A 19,503-nucleotide genomic window follows, 5' to 3' on the forward strand; every position below is an offset into this window, starting at 1 on the left:
TAGTGCCTGCTCTCACTGAGCTTCACGACAAATTAACAGCTACCACTATGAAAGAGTATAGGTGAACAATTTCCTCAGTGCCTCATCATTCTTTCATTTGAAATCTATTTTCTACCTTTCTGGCAAATAGAGCTGGAGAGACTTGAAATTCCATGGGATTGTTTTTAAAGATTCTTTTTTCTAGCTGTGTTGTTTAGATATAGTTCAGACTTCCTTTTCTATAAATCTATTTGTTGTAACATTTCCAAAAATTGAAAAGAAAAAAATCCAAAGGTATCTGTTTCAGGCATAAAGATTAAAAAACCTTAAATACTCCTTGGTTGTCAGTTGTATAATGAAACACATCCTAGCTGATAAGATTTTTTTTCAACTCCTCTGGATCAGTGGCTATTGCATAAATTGTTTGGCTGCCAAAACTTTTCATCAGGTAAGGTTACAAAGCCAGTAGCTGTTCTATTAAGTAATTTATTTGACTACTCACAGTACTTAATTTTAGTGAGATTTTCCCAGTACATGTGAAGGATCTCAATAATTTCAGCTTCCTAGGAATGCATTTTCTCCTGCAACCACCATTTGGTTTATTTAGTTGGTTTTGTAATTCTGAGGACATGAAAGTACCTACTGTCCTACAGCAAATAATCATCAAATCTGTATTTACCAAAACTGACAGCTTGTATTATTAAAATTGGCAGAAGCCAAGAAATGCTTCCTAACACAATTGTATCACTGACAGCTTACTCTCAAATGAATTTGGGTTTAATTATGGCAGTACAAGAAGAACTGAAAGATCCCTTTGACTAAGTAAGATTTTAATTATATTTGATACCCTGCAACCTCCTTTTTGTCTCTACAATGGCAAATAAAAAAGAAAGAGGACCAGACTATCAAAGTATCAGATTATCAATTAAATGCTTCCTGTGATAGTCCTTATAGTTTTTATCCCTTGAGTTTCATTACAGTTTTGTCTATGAATTATGCCTTATCTAACTAAGTGAAAGGAGTAGAACTACATATTTGAGTGTTCAAAGGTCATCAGTTCTTTGTTGATCTTGGCTTTTAGAAAAATAGTTTTAAAAAAATCATATTTTGAAGGAAAAGCTACAATGCCAGTGAAATACAGCTCCAAAATGAGCTCCTGGGAAAACTTCATAAAAATATTTTCACATCAGACAAATCGGATTTGGTATTGTATATCATCAGCTTTTGTGTCTGAGTTTTGGGGGCTTCTTCTTTTCCTGGAATATGTTTTGAGTATAACAAAAAATAAATGACCATTAGTGGAGATTATTTCTAGCTACCCCTTAGTTGAACTAAGGCTCTAAAAGGTCATATATAAAGGAAATTGGCATCTTCTTTATTGTTTTAAAATATTTAATAAAATTTAGATTAAATACAACTTTTTAATCCCATTTGAATAGAACTTTGAAATTATACATTTAAATCTGTAGCAGTTAGCTGGAATCAGCCCCTAATGTTTATCAGAAGTGATGGCAGTGAAGCCCTGGAGAAAAGATTTTTGGAGTTGACCAAAATTATTTTATTGGATAATCTTGTGCTCTTAAAAGATGAAAACATATTTGAAGCACTGAACATTAGTTTTCCTTCCATATTTCATCCAATAAAGTAGTTTCTTGTAGTATCAGGAAGCATGACTCAAAAAGAGCTAGAAAAACTTTTTAAGCAATGCCTGTAAGACAGCTTTTTAAAGTTTCCCATGTATATTTTAAGTGTCAAGTAGTCATTTTCTTAAATGTCTTTCATGTCTGGAGTAGTAAGGTTCTTTAAGAGAAGTTCTTCTTCATGTTGTAGAGAAAAGCTGGAAATTATACTGTGGAAGTACCCATGAAAAGGATGGATGAAAAATAAGGATTTTGGGCCTTATTTAGGCCTAGTTAGGAAGATTTTGAATTCCTAAACCTGGTGCACATGGAAAACAACTGATGTTTCCTTTGTCATGGCATCCTGTAGTGAAGTGCTGATTCCATACAGTATTAAATATGAAATGAGTATATTTTAACTCTCATATTTTCTGTCTCAAAATTATGCCTTTTTTTTTTTAATTAATCCCTTCACACTTGTTTTTTAGACCTGAGAGATAAGATTTGCACAGCATTCAAACTGTGCCTTATGGAAATGAGTTGCAGTGGGTCCCTTATTAGGCATTTTTGAGTTTCCCACTAAGGATACAAAACTCCCAAAAGGAGGAGCTGATGAAAAGTACATTGGAAAATTCTTTCTTAAAAACAAAAACACATTTCACTAAAGGAATAAATCAAGACTGAATTTCAATTTTTTTGATGGTATTAAAATTGAAAAATATGATGAAAATGAGAAGAGTCAGACTTGCTGAGACTCATGTTGGAGATGAACTTAGCAACAGCTTTTGTTTTCTTTCTTCACTGTAAAAATCCCATCTAGATAAAGTACAAGCACACTTTGTGAGTGCAATGCAATTATAGCTGGCCTCAGGAAAGAGCATTGACCAGTTTTATTACAGTGCCAAAGATTAGCCCTGGAATGTAAAGCTGAGAGAGGCCTATTAGGGACTTGGTTCATTAGAACATGTGGAACAAAACATTCATAAGGCACCAATAAATCCATTAAGGGGAAGAGGGCTCTGAAATGGCCCTTCAGGATTTTTATTATTAACTACAAGGATTGCTGAGGTTGGTGACGTCAGAAATATGGTTTTAGCCAGCACTTACTGTCCCTTTTAACTCACTGTTCTCCAGTCCAAGTTCACTTTGAAATAAGCAGCCACAAGTGTTGTAGTTAGCAGAGCAGGATCTGCCTAACATAGCTGTATTTGGAGAAAATAAAAGATCAATGGAAAATCTCCTCTCTCACACTGCCACAAATCCTGCATGAACAGAATCCTGGATGTTGACTACAGCTTTTAAGTTCCTCATAAAGTCATGGTTAGATAGACTCTAGCAGGCTCTTTCATTTTCATAAATCAAAATTTCAGATGCTGGTAAATCCTGAAAAGAAACAGCAGTTTGTTATGTATGAAGGATATTTTGATAAAACTGTCCCAAGCAATGGCAGACAAGAAGCCTGTGCTGCTGAAAAATGGTATTGCTGTCTGCTCAAAGCTGGGTTTAAATATTGACCAGCTGCATAGAAAATAGATTTGTCAACAGCATAAAAAATAGCCACTGAGAAACCAGAACATTTCTCTGCATCCTAATGCTTCTAATTCCCAGAGAAATCAAAGCTTCCATCATTTCATGGAAGAAAAAATAGCTTCTGTATCAGGAGTTTGAGATTTCCTCACTAGGGAAATACAGACTGCTCAGATAAAGGATGCTTGATCTTAAACTTAAACTTCCAGCTAGTTGGGTCCCAAAATGCTTCCAAGAGTTTCAGAGCCCCAGCACACTCAGCTGGACAGGACTGGGGCAGAGAGGTGTTTCTGTTTCCTGTGTCCCTGCTTGGACAGAAAAGCAGCTTTTGTCCAGCCTGAGATGCTGTCACAAGTGTCACTGGCCGGGATTCGGAGCCTCTTTTTCCAAACGCCCGCTGCATCACAACCATCACATGGGATTTGATGAATTTTTCATGCCAGAATTAATCAATTTCAGTGGGCAGTTTTCCTCACTGGCATGTGTCCTGCCTCCCTGGGGCACTTCATCTGTCACAGACAAACAGGATGGGCAGTGCTAGTGGGGTGGCTCTTCTCAGAAACATCAAACTGCGTGTGCACAGTTCAGGTCAGGAATTTTTGGGTCTCCTGGGACATGTGTGGGGCTTTCCAGAGGGGAGTGCCTTCTCCAGGCATATAGGCAACTGCTTCTTTAGGTGGTGTGGTGGTTTAACCCCAGCTGTAAAGTAAGTCACATGCAACTGCTGGCTTATTCCACCACCAGCCCCACCCCTCCCCGTGGCTGGTAGAATCAGGGGGGAAAAAGTTAAACTCATGGATGGAGATACAAACAATAATTGAAACAAAGCAAAATATAATAATAATAATAATAGTAGTAGTAGTAGTACTAATAGTGACTCAGAGAGAGTAATAATAATGAGACAGAGAGATTCAACCCAAGATAGGTAAGTGGTACCCACTACAGTGGATCACCACCCACTGACCAAAGCCTAGCCCATCTCCAAGGAGGGATTGGCACCTCCTGGCCAATTGTCTCCAGTTTATGTAGTGGGCAGGATGCTCTGAGGTGTGGAATATATCTTTGGCCACTGTGGGTCAGGTGTCCTGGCCATGCTCCCTTCCAGTCATTTGTGCACCTGCTCACAGGCACAGCCTGGGAAGCTGAGCAGTCCTTGACTTGGGGTAAGCACTACTGAGCAACAGCTAAAGCAACAGTGTGTTATCAACATTATTCCCATATTAAATTCAAAACACAGCACTGTACCACCTACTAGGAATAAAATGAACTGTATTCTGGCCTAAACCAGGATAGGTAGGTTTTTTTTGGAGCTAATGATTTAAATGTAGCATGCATTATTTTTATCAGGCACAGACATAGCTCGAGAAATGTAATGTAATGGAAATATACTATTTATGAAAAGAATGACATATAGTAGGGCTTCATAAAAGATATTATTTACCCTATAAATACTGAAACAAGAAAAACACTTATTTGTGAGAAAGTTTATTGTAGTGCTCATAATCCAAGCAGCACAACAGGAAAGGAAAGATAAATGAGGCATTTAGTTCTCATGTTATGCATATTACATTATATTCCCACCCACATTTTATAAACCAGAAAAGTATATTAAAAAATAGACCAATTATGCTTCTGATACATGATAAGCATGAATATGAAATTGTAGTCAAAATAGTTCCAATCAAACTCTATTATTTGTTTATTTATTATTTTCTTTCTAGCACTACTAATATCATAAAAGTTTTCAGCTTGGAACGTGGGTAAAAATGAAACATTCACAGTATCTTTTTCAGAGGCTGGAAGCCTCACACTTGGAAAGATTTCTGCTTTGGAATGTCTGTAATATATTGAAGCCTTAATCCCACTCTAATTGGTACTTTACTAATTAGCCTGTGACTAGAATTTTAATTAGATGCACAATAGGTGTTCTTACCTGCAGTGGAGGAGGTATTTCCTGGGAAGAAAAGTGAAGGGAAGATAGTGAAAGGAACCTGTAGAAGACAAATATAATCTAATACCTACTATAAGAAATATATACATTAATTAATATTTTTCAAAATTATGTCTCTGGAAATGTATTCTGTTTTTCAAAGCACATTTGCTTTGTGACTTGCTTTTCTCCTGTGAGGAACAAATTGTACTTTGGTTTTTTCTGTGACATGACTTGTGCTGTGAGCAAACTGAGGAATACTGGAGGACAAGTGTAGTTGATTAGCTCAGGGCCAGCCCAGGGACTGAGGTGGACACATGATGGGCTCGAAGCAGGAGTCTGCAATCTGAGCTGAAGAGTTGAGCTGTGTGCCTGTGAGCTGGGTCACAGGGAACAAGGCTGAAAAGGAGATGCCCAGCACCCTGACAATGGCATTAGTTGAGCCTGGGCTGTAGCACATTGTGGAGTTAAAATGCAAGTGAAAAATTTGGAAGATGCAGCTGAGTGAATTCCTGCCAATGGCAACTCAGAAGTACCAATACTCTGTAGATGAGCATCATCTATCACTTTTTTCTATCAGGAAAAGAGGAAAGAAGGATAGAATGTGTCTGTCTGAAAATACTGCCACCACTAATGTTCTCATTAGCTTAATGGCATATACTCTTATAGAGAATTTTAGGATTGTCATTTGGGTGAAGACTGTTTTAAAATCTGCAAAATATCAAGTGCAAGACTCCTAAAAACATAAATCTGAAGTTCCCTCCTTCTCTGAGGAAGCCTGAGTTGTGTGTTTATAAATATAGAGTTATTTGTCAGGCCTGGTAATCCCCATAAGCCCCAGCAGTGAAAAGGGTGATTCAATTTCAGAAGATAATGGGACATTCTGAAAAATGATGATCAGATCCAGGGAATGTTCTTATATGGGGAGATATAAACAGTAAAAGTAAAGGGAGGATGAATTGCAGAAAACAGAAAAACAGTTTAAGAATTATTATTTTTCCCTCCACTAAAGAGACACTTTTACAACAGGCTTTCTGGTGGAAGTGGAAAACATACTGTACAATTTGCATGATTTGAAAAATACTTTTTGTTACTAAATTTTGACTGGGAAAATTCTTCCACATGGTGAATAAGGTCACAGGTGAGCCACATTCCATGCTCTGCAAGATATTTAAAAGCAATAGCTAAGGAATATTTTTCTCTAGATGTCAGTATGAGGCAAGTAAGAACAAAGTTGAACCCCTTATGTTTATGATAAAATTTGTAGCAATCACTCTGAGACCAGTAATTACTTCACAAATGTTAGAGAACATTGGTGGAATGAAAACAGCAAATTATTAACTGGAGAAACATCTGTAAGATTTAAGTGTCAGTTGTGTCAAGAAGTGGAAGATGATGTCATCCTTGTGCCAAAATCAAATTATCCCAATCTCAGTCAAATAACACAGGTAATATGTGGTCTGAAAACAAGTTGCACATTGTGGAATAATGCTGAATATAGGAGAAGTCAGAGAAAATTATGATGGCTATAACCAACTCTACAAGCAATAAATATTAATCAAAAATTGTGTTTGCTCTGAAGTATTCACTCAACTGCCCTGCCTAGTAAAAGATATTATCTTTTCAAAGGGCTTTATTAACTCACCTGTCCTATGAGATCTGGTCATTTCCCATGGCAAATTTGTCTCCTACTGTGAGTTTCATTAGAAACAGAAAGGAGTGGGGAGCTCAAGCCATGGTTAGTGGAATTATATCGCTTTTAATTTTTTATGGGAAGACATTTAAGGCTGATTCATGTAAAAAAGACATTACTTCTTGCTGTCTAATTAAGATGCTAGTTGGGCCTGGCATATCTTGAGGTATCTCATTTTGCAGGGAGGTTTGAGTCTTCCCTGACACCTCCAAGACACCAGCTGCCTCAGATCAAAGGCTGAGTGACCACTCCTGTGAAGCACTATCCTGAGAGCTGCTGTCTCTGCAGAAAGGAAGGATACATTAGCTCAGACTTCACACCATGCTACACACATCCCTGTCACTCCTGGGCAAATGGGAGCCTACTTGAATACGAGGTGAACTTGAATATCCCTGCAAAGAGGCTGCATCCATACCCTTTGTCCCCTTCCTAGTGGGACGGCTGCTCACATCACAAAACATCCACCATAGATAGCACTTTAGCAGAGTCTTTATCAGTACCCTGAAAATTGAATAGGCTGCTTGGAAAAGGCAATTATAATGTACCACCACTTCATTTGAACTGTGCAGTTTGAAAGGGGAAAAAAACACAACAAAACACCTCTTATGTGATTGCCTTCCCATCTTTGTGAAATAAAACGAAACTGGTTTTCTGTCTTGAGTTCTTTGGTAATGGTAGACTTCAGCATCCAGTACTTTTATCCTTCCTGTTGTATACATATGGAGGTTTGCTGTGGGATACAGTGCAGTATTTTTGATTGCAGGCTTGTATAGAACATCTCCTTTGTAACCTGGGTAGTGTGATGTTATTTTACACAGTCTAGTTGACATAACGATGGGGATTAAAATGCAGGTCAGAAGTTCTAACCAGACTTGGCAGGCAGGAAAGGATATTGGTTCGACAAGGTAATTACCCATAGGAAGTGGTGATGCTGACACTAGTTTTAATTTTTTGAGTGCTGCTAAAGATGTTTATCTTCACTCTGAAAGCTTTGGTCTTTTATAGTTTGAATGCTGGCTGTGAGAGAAGCTGTCACTTTTCTCTCTGCTCTATCCAGCAGTAGTGCTCTTCAAAATAGTCGAAAGATTTCTTTTATCTGAAAACAGAAGGAAAATATATTCTTACTTCTGAGTCTTTTTGTGAAACTCATTTAACCAGAGATACACTGCCCTGAATTTCAATGAATATTGGGAGAGTGCTTGCTTGGGTAAATAACATGTATTATGTTATGGAGTAGAGATTTAATTGCTGTTGTTTGTTGGGTTTTTTTTGTCTCCTCCACATAGAATTGGCTAGAACATAGTTTTAGAGACTGTAAAATAATATCCGAATCTTTTATGATTTCTTCTCTCTTACATAATTTAAACTGAGGATTCCTTATTTAAGAAAACCTAAAATGAATTTCAGAGCTTGTGTTATGTAAGCCAGTTAGTTACATCAAGCAGAAAAACTGAACACTGCCTTTGGGAGAGAGGGGCGGGAGGGGGAACAAATGCTTGAAAGCAGAGTCCAGAGAATGGAGGACAGTTTGGGGACCAGGTTCTCCACAAAGCACACCACAGAGAGGCTGGCAAAAGGCATCGGCTACACGTGGAGCACCAGCCAACCTCCAAGGTTCTTCGGGAGCAATTTTGGATGCTTATGTACGTATGTTCAGTCTGAGAATAATGCTTAATGTTTGCACATGATTTTGTCTTCCAGAATGATTGAAGATTGTGGGAAAAGAGGAAATACCATGGCAGAAAGAAGGCAGCTGTTTGCAGAAATGCGTAAGTACTTCCTGGAAATGTTTTGCTGTGATAGACCAAGCCAGTTGCTATGCAATGTCAGTAAAATTTATGCAAGCTTTCCACCTCAAATCTCCCTTGCACAAATGAATATCATGAGACCAAAATTGCACGAAAATGGGCTGATTTGACCTAAGCAGGATAGAGAGGTTTTCTGCATCAGATTTTTTAATTGAATTATTTATCCATAGTTTTCTTAAGACAAAGATGATGGAGTACAAAGGTTGCAATGAAGAGGGATAAAGGTCTCCAAAAGCTACATCTTTTTTTGGAGGTATCTTTAGTGGGTTGACCCCAGGCAGCTGCCAAACTCCCACATACTTGCTTAATCCCTCACCAGCCTCCAGCAGAATGGGAGAGAATATAGGGAGAGCAAAAGCAAGCAAACTCATTGCTTGAGATAAAGACTTGATTAGGTGACAGAAAGAGAGGGAGAAAATTACAACAGAAACCAAGAGCCAGTAATGCAAAGGTGGCTATTCCCCACTTCCAAAAGCAGACTGATGCCCATCCACTCATGGAACAGTGGAAGTTTTGTCTGCCTTGGAAGACAAAACTCCCCACCCGCTACTTTCCCTACCCCAGTTTTATTGCTGAGCATGACATTATATGGTGTGGACTAACCTTTTGGCCAAGTGGGGCATCTGTCCTTGCTGTGTCTCCTCCCAGCCTCTTGCCCATCCCCAGACAGCCCTGGGAGGGGACAGAGTAGGAAACAGAAAAGCTTGAGTGCTGTGCAAGCACTCTTCAGCAACAGCTGAAACAGCGGTGTGTTATCAACACATTTTAGCCACAGATCTGAAACACAGCACCGTGCAGGCTGCTCTAGAGAAAGTTAACTGCATCTCAGCCAGACACAGTACAGGGACTCATGTACTTCATACCCCACTTCAGTGTAATTTTTTGTAGTTCCTAATGAAGTCATGTACTCCCTGCATGATAATGTGTCTGGGATGTACCATACCAACAATGTTCATGCACTTTTGACAGTCATCTCTAATTTCTCTTACAATCCACTCTTTCTCCAGGAAGTTCTGCTGTCAAGTTTGAGACTGTCACTCTGTTACTAGATTTACCTGAGTTTTGTGTGTAATTACTAAGCCTCCTGTTGTTTGTCCCCTGGCTCATAGTAAACTAGGACAGAGCATCTCCCTGATCTTTGGTGGCAGACTGAGGTTATTTAGGGCATTACTGGGACTGGAATTGTTGTGCATAATGAAAGGCCAGGTGTGTGCTGGTGAATTCAGTGTGTGTGAGCCCTACATCTGAGCTCTCCAAATTAAAGATTTCCCATTCAGATGGCCTACCAAGGACTGGTTTGGCCCATTCCACAGTGTCCACTGGCTCTGTTGTGCCCTGTATTTGTTTTAGTATCACACAGTGCTTCCTGTGTAACTCATGAATATTTCTCACTGATCTCTTCTCTCTGGTGCCCAGTGACAGGACCTGAGGAAATGGAATGAAGCTGTGTCATGGGAGGTCTAGGTTGGGTATTAGAAAGAGATTCTTCGCCCAGAGGGTGTTTGGGCACTGGAACAGGCTCCCTAGAGAAGTGGTCACAGCAGCAAGCCTGACAGAGTTCAAAAAGCATTTGGACAATACTGTCAGGCACATGGGGTGATTTTTGGGAGTATCCTGTGCAGAGCCAAGAGTTGGACTCAATGATTTTTGTGGGTCCCTTCCAACTCAGGATATTCTTTCATTCAGTTGTCTCTTGTGTACAGCACCTTGGAACCTTGGAGGGAGGTGTTGTATATTGGCCAGAATCAAAAAATTTATTTGTCCATTAGCAGAACATACTGTAGTTTTAATTATAATTACAGAGGGGCATTGATTTTTATCAGCTCAAGTCAGTGACATAGGCACCATTAATTGCAAATAGTTTTAAATATTCCTAAAATATTTAGGACTTTGCTGTGAAAATTTATGGTTTGTTTCCACAGTTTTGAAGGCTGTTTTGATGTTGGATTGTTTAGCAGGAGTTAAGGAGGTATTGGGAAGATCAGCAGCTGGAGGCAGAGGAGGGACTATTTTCCTGTATTACACACCAGTAGTTACAGTCTACTATTTTCTTCTTTCACATTTTAGTATTTTGGCATACTTGCTTCAGTCTGGTTTATCTCACGTGTGCTTCCCTTTTCTGTTTGGCTGCCTCTGTTCCTCCACCTACTACCTATGTACACAGAGAACTGGATGTTCCAACTAGGTAAAATGAGGGAAAAATATTAAGTCTTTGTGGAAAAACTAAATGTATTTTAGCCATCTTCATAAAACACTGACCTTTGCATTCTGAGAGCCCCTCAGACACCTCTGTGTGTGGAGGGTGCACATCACTGAAACCAAAATTCATCCTGGGATTGCATTCAGCTGTGTGCAAGCCCACACTTTATTATGTGTAACAAAAACCATGTGCTCCTGATGCCATACATATTGTGGGCCATGTGAAGCTTCTTAACATTCTGATAGGCATAAGCCTGTGGTAATAGGTAAATTCCACAACCTGCCAATATCAGAGGAAGAAAATTCATAATATAAAGGCTTTTGCCAGTGTTTTCAGTTCTTGGGACCTACATCTGCAAGTGATTGAAACCTCACAATAATTGTACAAAGTGGGCCATGCTCCAGACTACACAAGGTAGAAAAGAGGGGGGAAAAAACAGAAAAAAAGAAATCCAACTTTTAAAGCCTTTTTAAGTGGGAAGTCTGTCCTAAACAAGGAAGAGAAGGATTTGATTCAGACTTTAAATTTGGACCACTGTGATTTCCCTGTATTTTGAGAGGTCCAGTTCAGCCCTTTTTGTTTCCTTTCCTTCAAAAGAGGCATCCTTCTAGTTCCAAATTACAAACATTTGTGAATTGATATCATTATCATTATCACCTTCTGTAGAGTCCCGTGATTAAAGCTTGTGTTATAACTCAAAAGGCTCTGTTGGACATCAAGCCACTAGGTCCTAGTCTTACCTTAGTCTGACCTGACATGCCCAGGTGTATCCACACTGATGAAGAGTTCAAAATGTGCATCACTGTTGCCACATATTATCCAGCAAGAAAACAGCAGCCAAAGTTTCAGCGTGTCCCTTTTTTGTTTTTGCAAACTGCCATCAGTGTTACTTGACATGAGCATATTCAAAGGAGACAGTGAAACACTGCCAGGAGGCTGAAGAAAGGCGAGGCCACTGGCAGTCCTGTAGTGAAGTTACAAATTTGCTGTCTCATTTGCTGTGCTCAGTCCTGGACATCTTTCCATTTGTTTAGCAGAACTCTCCATCACGTAAGTGATGGCACTTTTCTACAGAAGTCATTTGACAAACAGATCTCTGACTGTGGCAAAATGTAAATCATTACAAAATTAAATTGTCTATTCCAGGGTCGTCTCAGCAACACCTACTCCCTAAATAATATCAAAATAATACCATCCACTATGTGTGCAAATAGTAAAAAAGAAAATAAAAAGCAGTGTTACCTACAAATTTGTTTATTTAGAATTATTACTGCAACCTCAGAAGCTCAGTGAGCCAGAGTCTCACTTTGCTTTCACTTTTAAAACCTTGTTAAAAGGCTGAAATTTTAAAAAGGAGCACTGGAAGTTTATTGATAGCTTTCACTGAAGAGGGAAAAAGTTACATTAATTTTACTTATTTTTCCTGTAAAAAAAAAAAAAAGCTTAGTGTTACAAGCTTTATCCTCCCTTTCACCTACAAAGAAATTTTCCTAAAGCTGTCAATGAGATACCAATGGAGAAGGAAAAAACCCTGTATAATTTTAACAATAGAAGATATGATGGAAAAGCTCACAAAAATACTTCCCATACCTGATGTTAAGCAGTCAAAGGTAATTTCTCCTAGGAGCAGGTGGTGTAACTGGCAAAAGGGAGTAGCTGGGAGCCTTGGGAAGATGTTGTGGGAGAATTTGGCCAGGAAAAAAACAGAATTTGAGGAGAATAGAAAGTATCATTGTCATTTTCATGTCATAGGCCAGAGCACATTTGAAAAACTTGAGTCCAAAGGTTGACTTTCTTTAAGAAAGCATGGTGAATGATGCTGCCACATGCAGAATGGAAGCTTCACGCAAGATTTATCAGGGAAGGAAGCCCTCCAATTGAGTTACAAGGTGCAGAGAGGATCCCCCTCACTCTGGAAACTCCTTCTCAGAGAGTAGTCTGAGTAGAGCTCAATCCAATCCTAGCCCCAGACTTGGTCAAGAGTTTATTTCTTAAGCATTATATAGATGTAATTGATACTTTATATGACTTCATCATGCAGGATTAAGGACAGCAAACCAAATATATTCATAGGAATAAAATGTTTATTTAAATTGGTGATAATGATAACAATTAAGCTAAAATATTTTAATCAAAATTGTTTACCAGATAGTATAGATATTTATAACTAATTATATTGGTCACTATTTATTAAATAAATCATTTCAAAAATAGCTTAATAATTATCAAGTACAGATTGGTGTTACTCACCCATATCAACACTGGGGGCAAATCTCTTCCACTTGGCCTGAAGGAATAGCCTTGAGGCGTTCCCCAGTCAAGGGAGGAATTGCCACATTTGTATCCAGAAGGAAAGTGTTGAAGTCCCTGCCATTAAAAACTGGAACTGAGCTTTTATAGTGTAAAGTGATTGACTGTCAGTCAGATGTTTCTAGGCTCCCTTGCCAGCTCAGCAGCCTCAGATAAGTTATCAGTGCTATCACTTGTTGCTTCCTTTATCAGGAACTTTGTGTGCCACATCCTCAGCAGTGCTGATTTCTGTCAGGAAAGACTGTCTTTCATGTCCCCAGAAGGTTTAGCTTTGGGGTTGTGGAGTCAGGCTGGTCTCAGCATTCCCAAACGCCTGAAGCAGCATGATCCACCTTCTCCATCCATCACTGATAACTTTTGCAAATGGGAGAAAATTTGAGCTGTTTTACCCCACTTAGACAGAGTATCCTACCACAGATGCCAACGTGGCCATATGTTCTGCAGTTCAGCTGAGAAATCTCAAAGCATTTAGGAAGCCTGTGTAAAAGCAGAGCTGTATCCCACTCTTGCATCCTGACTGTACCTTGTTTGGATGAGTTTGTTGGACACTGTGCCAGGTTCTGCCCCCACACTGGCCCCTGTGTCCTGTCCTTGTTTGTGAGGGAGCTGCCACTCAGTTTGTTCCCATCTCTCGGACAGCTGCTTTGGGAATGTTACTGGATCTTTATGTTGCAGAAGCCAGGGCCAAGCTTTGTGTGGAGCACAGAGCTGACCCTCAGAGGTCTCCATTGCAGAGAACATAAATCCACAAAGTGGAGAAAAGCCCCACACCCCTTGTCATTGCCCCCTTCTGCAGATTGCCATAAGTCTTTATGTTACAGCACAGTGTGTTTTCTGATTGGGTTTGCTGGCAATACCTTGCCCTGGTGTGGCATGTCAGCTAAAGATATTTGTTATGGGCTTTTTTTGCTGAATATTAAAATTCAGCTGAGGTTTTCCCTGCTGCTGGAGCCTGGCCAGTGTGTCTTTTAGCCTGCAGCTTGACCAGATTGTTCTTCAAAGTGACAGACACAGTGGGCTGACTATTCCTTGCCTTCCTTTCTAAAATTCTTTTAACACTGTAGCTCCTGACATTCCCCTTGTTACTCCTCACTCCTCTCCACTCTCTCTGCAAAGGAAAGAGCCTTGAAAATTGTTAAACCGAGGCAGCTCGTGTGTCCTCTTTGTTCCCTGGCTTCCCTGCTAGCAAAGAGACACACAGGTCACATTCCACCCAAATGTCACCGTTCTTCTCTTCCACTAGGGGCTCAGGATCTGGATCGCATCCGCTTGTCCACCTACCGAACAGCATGCAAGCTTCGGTTCGTTCAGAAGAAATGCAACTGTAAGTATGCCAGCACTTCCCTCACCTACATTGTTACAAGCTTTCCTCTGCACTCTGCAGTCTGTCCTTTGCACCGCTGACAATCCAGGGCTGTGTGATGTGGCATTGCAAAGGACGCTCATCAGGGTGCCTGGGCAGGCTTCAAATATTAACCTGTTTATGTGAGGAGCTTGCCTCAAATATGCCAGTGATTCAGGCATAGAAAGGTGGGGCAGGATACAGGCCACAGCTTTAATTAATAAGTATGTAAACTGCATTCTCCAATGTTCTTGTGAAATAGCATTTGTGAGTTTCAGCAGGGCCCTGCAAATTAAATGCTTTTATAGCAGCTCTGTGAGAAAAAATGCTGCTTTTAGTCCTCTTCTATTTAGGGTGCAGCAAAGTAAGTGCAACGTTGGTGAGACCCTTCTATTTCCAGAAGGCCCGCTAAATGCAGCTCTTCTGAGAGACTGAACCTGCTTGTAATCTCTGCATATCTGTCTTACTCCCTCTAAGTTTTATTGGGAAATTTCCCACTTGATTAGTGACCTTTTTTAACTTCTCTTCTGAGATTCAGTCTTTTTCCCTTTACAGCTGCATTTTCTATTAGCACAGTCACGTGCTGTGAGCTTTAAAGGTGAAATACATATAAAATCTGTAATGGAGTGTATCCTTTCTTCTCCATCCAAAATAGTATGCAAATACTTAGAAAGGCAGATTTGGGTATATGTGCTTTACTGGGCCTTTCCACACCAATTTAAAAAAATCCCCTAACCAAGGGCTCTCTTGTCAGCAGTAGCAGTAGGGAGAGGACCAACACAGAGAAAACAAGTGGGTTTTAGTCCTCACATACAGACTAGAATGACAACCTGGCTATGCTTGTGTTGCACACAGTGGTAAGTATGTTAAAAAACGCTCACTGTAGATAGAAATTTACCACCTTGTTAAGTTCCTAGTTTTGGGGTTACATCTGTCTGTGTTACAGAAATGTTTATCTTATGCTGTCCAAACATACTGGAGAGGCCAACTTGTAACGAAAAATACTTTGGAGAGTATTTACTGTGTTATTAGCCATGGAGCTGATAGTTTAATCACTTTTGTAGCACACTTCTCATATTTTTAATATGTCCTTAGCTGAAGTATGAATTGAAGGTTTGGTATCACATTATAAGCAATCTGCCAGACACAAAACCCAGGGGGGGTTAGTACCTGCCCAGCAGCTGGCTTCTCCCATTCAGGAGCAAATGTGTTGAAAGACGCTATTATGTTGCATTCAGTTGGGTTTTTTTTAAATCTTATGTTTAGGAGGATGACATTTTCACTTCATTTTCATGGTAACAGAATACAGTAGTCTGAGGTGACAAAAGTATCCAATTAAATGGATGGTGGTAGCAAAGTATGTGTGCAACTGCATGCAAAGCAAATAAAAAAAAACCCAAGGGCTAACAATAGCCTCATTGCTGGGAGTGTCTGTCTGTCTGGAAATATACTGGTTGTTAATTTTAATTTTGTGCCTCTTATTTATGAGCTGTGATCTGCTTTTGCGGAGCTGTTGGTTCTCCTCATAGAGAATTAGTGCAGATGCCCTGCAGTTTGCCAGCTTGTGCCAAGTAGCTCGTGGATGGGACTCAGCTTCTAGTCTCCATTGATAACATAGGAGGAGTAATTTGCTGATCTTGTTTAAAGATTTATACTGTATCACTCTCTCCTTAAGGAAAAAAAAGTAAAAGGAGAAGCTTGTAATGTCATGCTAAGTATTAGGTTCAGTGCAACTTAAGAAATAGTGCCTGCTGCTCTGGAACAGGCTGGATTGTGTGTGTCTTTTCACCATCCAGTACAGTTTCCTTCTCATTGTTTAGAGTAGACTGCTGCTCTCCCAGATGAGTTTCTCTTATCAATGGGAAAAGAGTCATTCATTCACCTGGCAGGTGTTCAAGCAATGGCTGTCCAAGAAAGAGCTGCTAAACATAGAGCCACTAACTGAGCACTGCCCTTGAAATGGTTAATATCAGACCTCTGGCTCATGTCAGCTACTGTTTTGGGATTTTTTTCTCCCTACAGATACTGTCATTATGCACCACCCAGCAGTAATGAGACAAAAAAGAAAAAGGGGTCATGGGGAAAAAAACCTTTCTGCTGCATCTATGCGGCTGCATTTAGGGTAGACTATAACAAGAAAAAAGCTCAAAGACAGTTCTGCTCCACTCCCAGTGCATAGCACCTCCTGTCACTCAAGCCATCCTTGTCTTCTTTCAGCTGTGCCCTCCTGCCCTGCCCTGGCACACTGGCCCAGACTTACTCTGGAAAAATTGCTTGGAAAGACTGCATTTGAGGCGTTCTTTTAAAGAGCTAATTTAATAAATGGCTGAGAGCTGCTCTTGGCTACAGGCTGAAGGTGTATGAGGAAGGAAGCAGAGAGCTGCTTTGAGTGCCAGAAGTGTTTGTTCCAAGGAAAGCAGAGCAGAGGCTTTATTAGCACCATCTTTTTTACCCGGAGGTGCCCATTAGCATAGGCAGTCATGGGATATCATTTAACAGGCAGCTACACTTATCACACACAGTGCACTGTTTGTTTCTGCTGCCTTTAATGCAGACACAGACACAGGTTCATCTCCTGGCCTCCCTTTGAGAATTCTCTCAGAAAAAAAAAAAACACAGTTTTTTGCTGAAGGCTTCAGCAGCAGGCTGGGTTTTACTGGCTAAGTAGGCAGTGTGCAATGGGCAAAAATCATATTCTGAGAGCCATTCTTTCTTGCAGAGTTTCTCCTGAAACTAGGTAAATTATCTGGGTAAAAATGAGAGAGAACATGACTATTTACCACCTTTTATCAGAATATCACTATCTATGTTGCACCTTCAGTACTACCACTGTTGATCAAATAATTTTGCTTTGCAAAATTATTTCATTTTCATAAGAAGAAGATTTCTTTGCAGATATTTAGCCAACAGTCTTCAAAATTGCAACTGTATGTCTTTCTGACAATTCTATACAACGTTGGTTAAATACTCTGTTTGTGGGAGGTACTTCTTTTATAAAAATGTCTCTAAGCATTTTAAAGTGACAGTTCAAAAACAATCATCAAAGTGTGAAAAAATCATTATCAGTCATTTCAACAATTTGTCAAACAGGATAGAATTTAATCCAGCCCAGCCTTATTCTTGAGAAAAGCAAAACATTCTTCTTAAGGACTCATAAAAATAGGTAGATAAATTTGAAAAATCTCTGATGTTATCTTTCAAAGAAAAATTCCTGCAAATTTAAGCATTCCTCTTTACCTAAGTTAACACTGCAAATAAATAATAAAAACATTTACAAATTATTGTTACCACACCTCTGAATCTGGTAAGTGCCCAAATGTGGGATACAATGTGTTACAAAAATCCCAAAAACAGGAGACATGCAAAATTCTGAATGCAGAAATCTTAAAAGCTGGGAAACCTTGTTAATTCACCATGAATATAAACTAATTTTATGCTTTTTATTTCTGCTGACAATTTCTAAAATTGGAAATAATGAAAAGAGAAACTCTGTAGGTAATGTAAGTACTTCTGAGGATTTGGTGGGAATAGAAAGAGATAATTGCAGACTACTGGCTGATTGCTTTGCAGAATTCCTGTAGCAATAGACCTGTTGCAATAGCAATAGTCTTCCCTTAGTTATAAATACCAGCACAAGACATAGATGCCTTTTTTGGGGAAAAAAAAAAAAGAAAAAATCAAATAAATACTAAATTCTGGAGAAGATATTGAGATTTGGGCATGAATATTCCAAATGAATGTGAAAACTTGTGGACAGATGACCTTGGAGAACACATTGCTGGTGATTATGTCATCTTTAAATCCCACAGTGTAAAGCCAGGAATGTATGAGCTGACTGTGGCCATTTTACTGGTGGATGGCTTTGGATATAGTCTTGGAAATAGCAGCATCCTAATAATTTGAGGTTAAATTTTATTATTTGGGCTAATAAAAGCAACTAAGAAGCAGGTGCAGGTACCTGATGAAACATGCTGCATGTTTATTCCAGTCTGCACTGTACAAAATACACCAAATGGGAATAGCTGACTTTAACATACAGATTTTTTAAATGTGCTTCAAAGGTGGTCCTAGATAGTGCACACTGCAAGAGTCAAGGAGGGAGATGGAAAAACTACAGGTGAGCACTGTGAGGTCTGAAACAGTCACAGAACTTGAAAACCCTATGAGCCAATGTTGCTCTCACCAAGTCAAACAGGAGAGTATTGTCCTTTACTGCGCTGCAGGTGCATCAGAGCAGGTTCTGGAGCTCCTGAGTACATTCTCAGCAAACACAGCTCCTGCTCAACACCCCTTGCTGCCAGGAAAATGCTGTCTTGGCAGAGTTGATTTGCTGCTATTTATCCATGGCATCCAGGCACACAAGCATCTTAGGCTTTCCTAAAACAAGGATGAAAGACCAATGACAGCAGTTAGACCTGTCTCTTGACATCCACCAGTATCCAGAACCACCAAACCCCATAATTTATAATTTTTCCCAGTGATCATTGTGCCTTTGATTTATTTTAACTCTTCTTTCTCAGTGAGTTTATTAACATGCTGAGATGAAATACCACATTCACATGCAAATTCCCTCTGGGCTATTGTGACAACCAAGAGTAGGATATAACAACAAATCATGATAAAAACCATTATATCATTAAATATCACTCACTAATACAGAACTATATGGCTGGAAAACTTCTCCTGTCCTTGATGAACTATCCTAAATATGTTGTGAGATCATTCTGTGACTGTGACAGCAAAAGCAGATTTTGCTGATTTCTCTAGATCAGAATAAACCATTGACAGTTGAAATTGTGAATCAAAAGCTGTGCTGGTGATGGTAACATGTGGCTTAATTGAAGCAGACAAAAAGGGAGATTGTTTTTCTGGCAGTTTAATCTCAACACCTCAGGTGTTGAGATTATCTCTCAACACCTTAGGGTGTTGGTGTCTTTGTTTCTCCCTTTAATATTGTTCAGTGTGAATGATTTTTGTTGTTGTTGTTTAATTCTTTTGGCCTATCTGGGTTGTAGCACAGCTGCCATGACTGTGATGGAATCCTTATGTATGTCCAAGGCAGTCTTCTCCACCTCCACCTTCCTTTTGTTCTGCT

The 19,503-nt window shown here is 39.5% G+C and overlaps 1 protein-coding gene across 16 annotated transcripts in view; it reads left to right on the forward strand.

Annotated features, from left to right (window-relative positions):
* DTNA (dystrobrevin alpha) overlaps window positions 1–19,503 on the forward strand; it is a 224,508-nt gene that overhangs the window by 117,940 nt on the left and 87,065 nt on the right. For 9 of the 16 annotated variants that reach the window (XM_064706051.1, XM_064706043.1, XM_064706044.1 and 6 more), the window contains exons 1-2: window positions 8,433–8,517; window positions 14,310–14,390. In XM_064706051.1, the coding sequence (XP_064562121.1) occupies window positions 8,433–8,517; window positions 14,310–14,390 (166 nt within the window). Of the gene's footprint in view, window positions 1–8,432; window positions 8,518–14,309; window positions 14,391–19,503 lie in introns of those variants that run through there. The other 7 variants (XM_064706057.1, XM_064706045.1, XM_064706046.1 and 4 more) reach the window with 1 other exon arrangement.

The sequence above is a fragment of the Zonotrichia leucophrys genome, chromosome 2 (genome assembly GCF_028769735.1).
Source record: "Zonotrichia leucophrys gambelii isolate GWCS_2022_RI chromosome 2, RI_Zleu_2.0, whole genome shotgun sequence".
NCBI lineage: Eukaryota > Metazoa > Chordata > Aves > Passeriformes > Passerellidae > Zonotrichia > Zonotrichia leucophrys.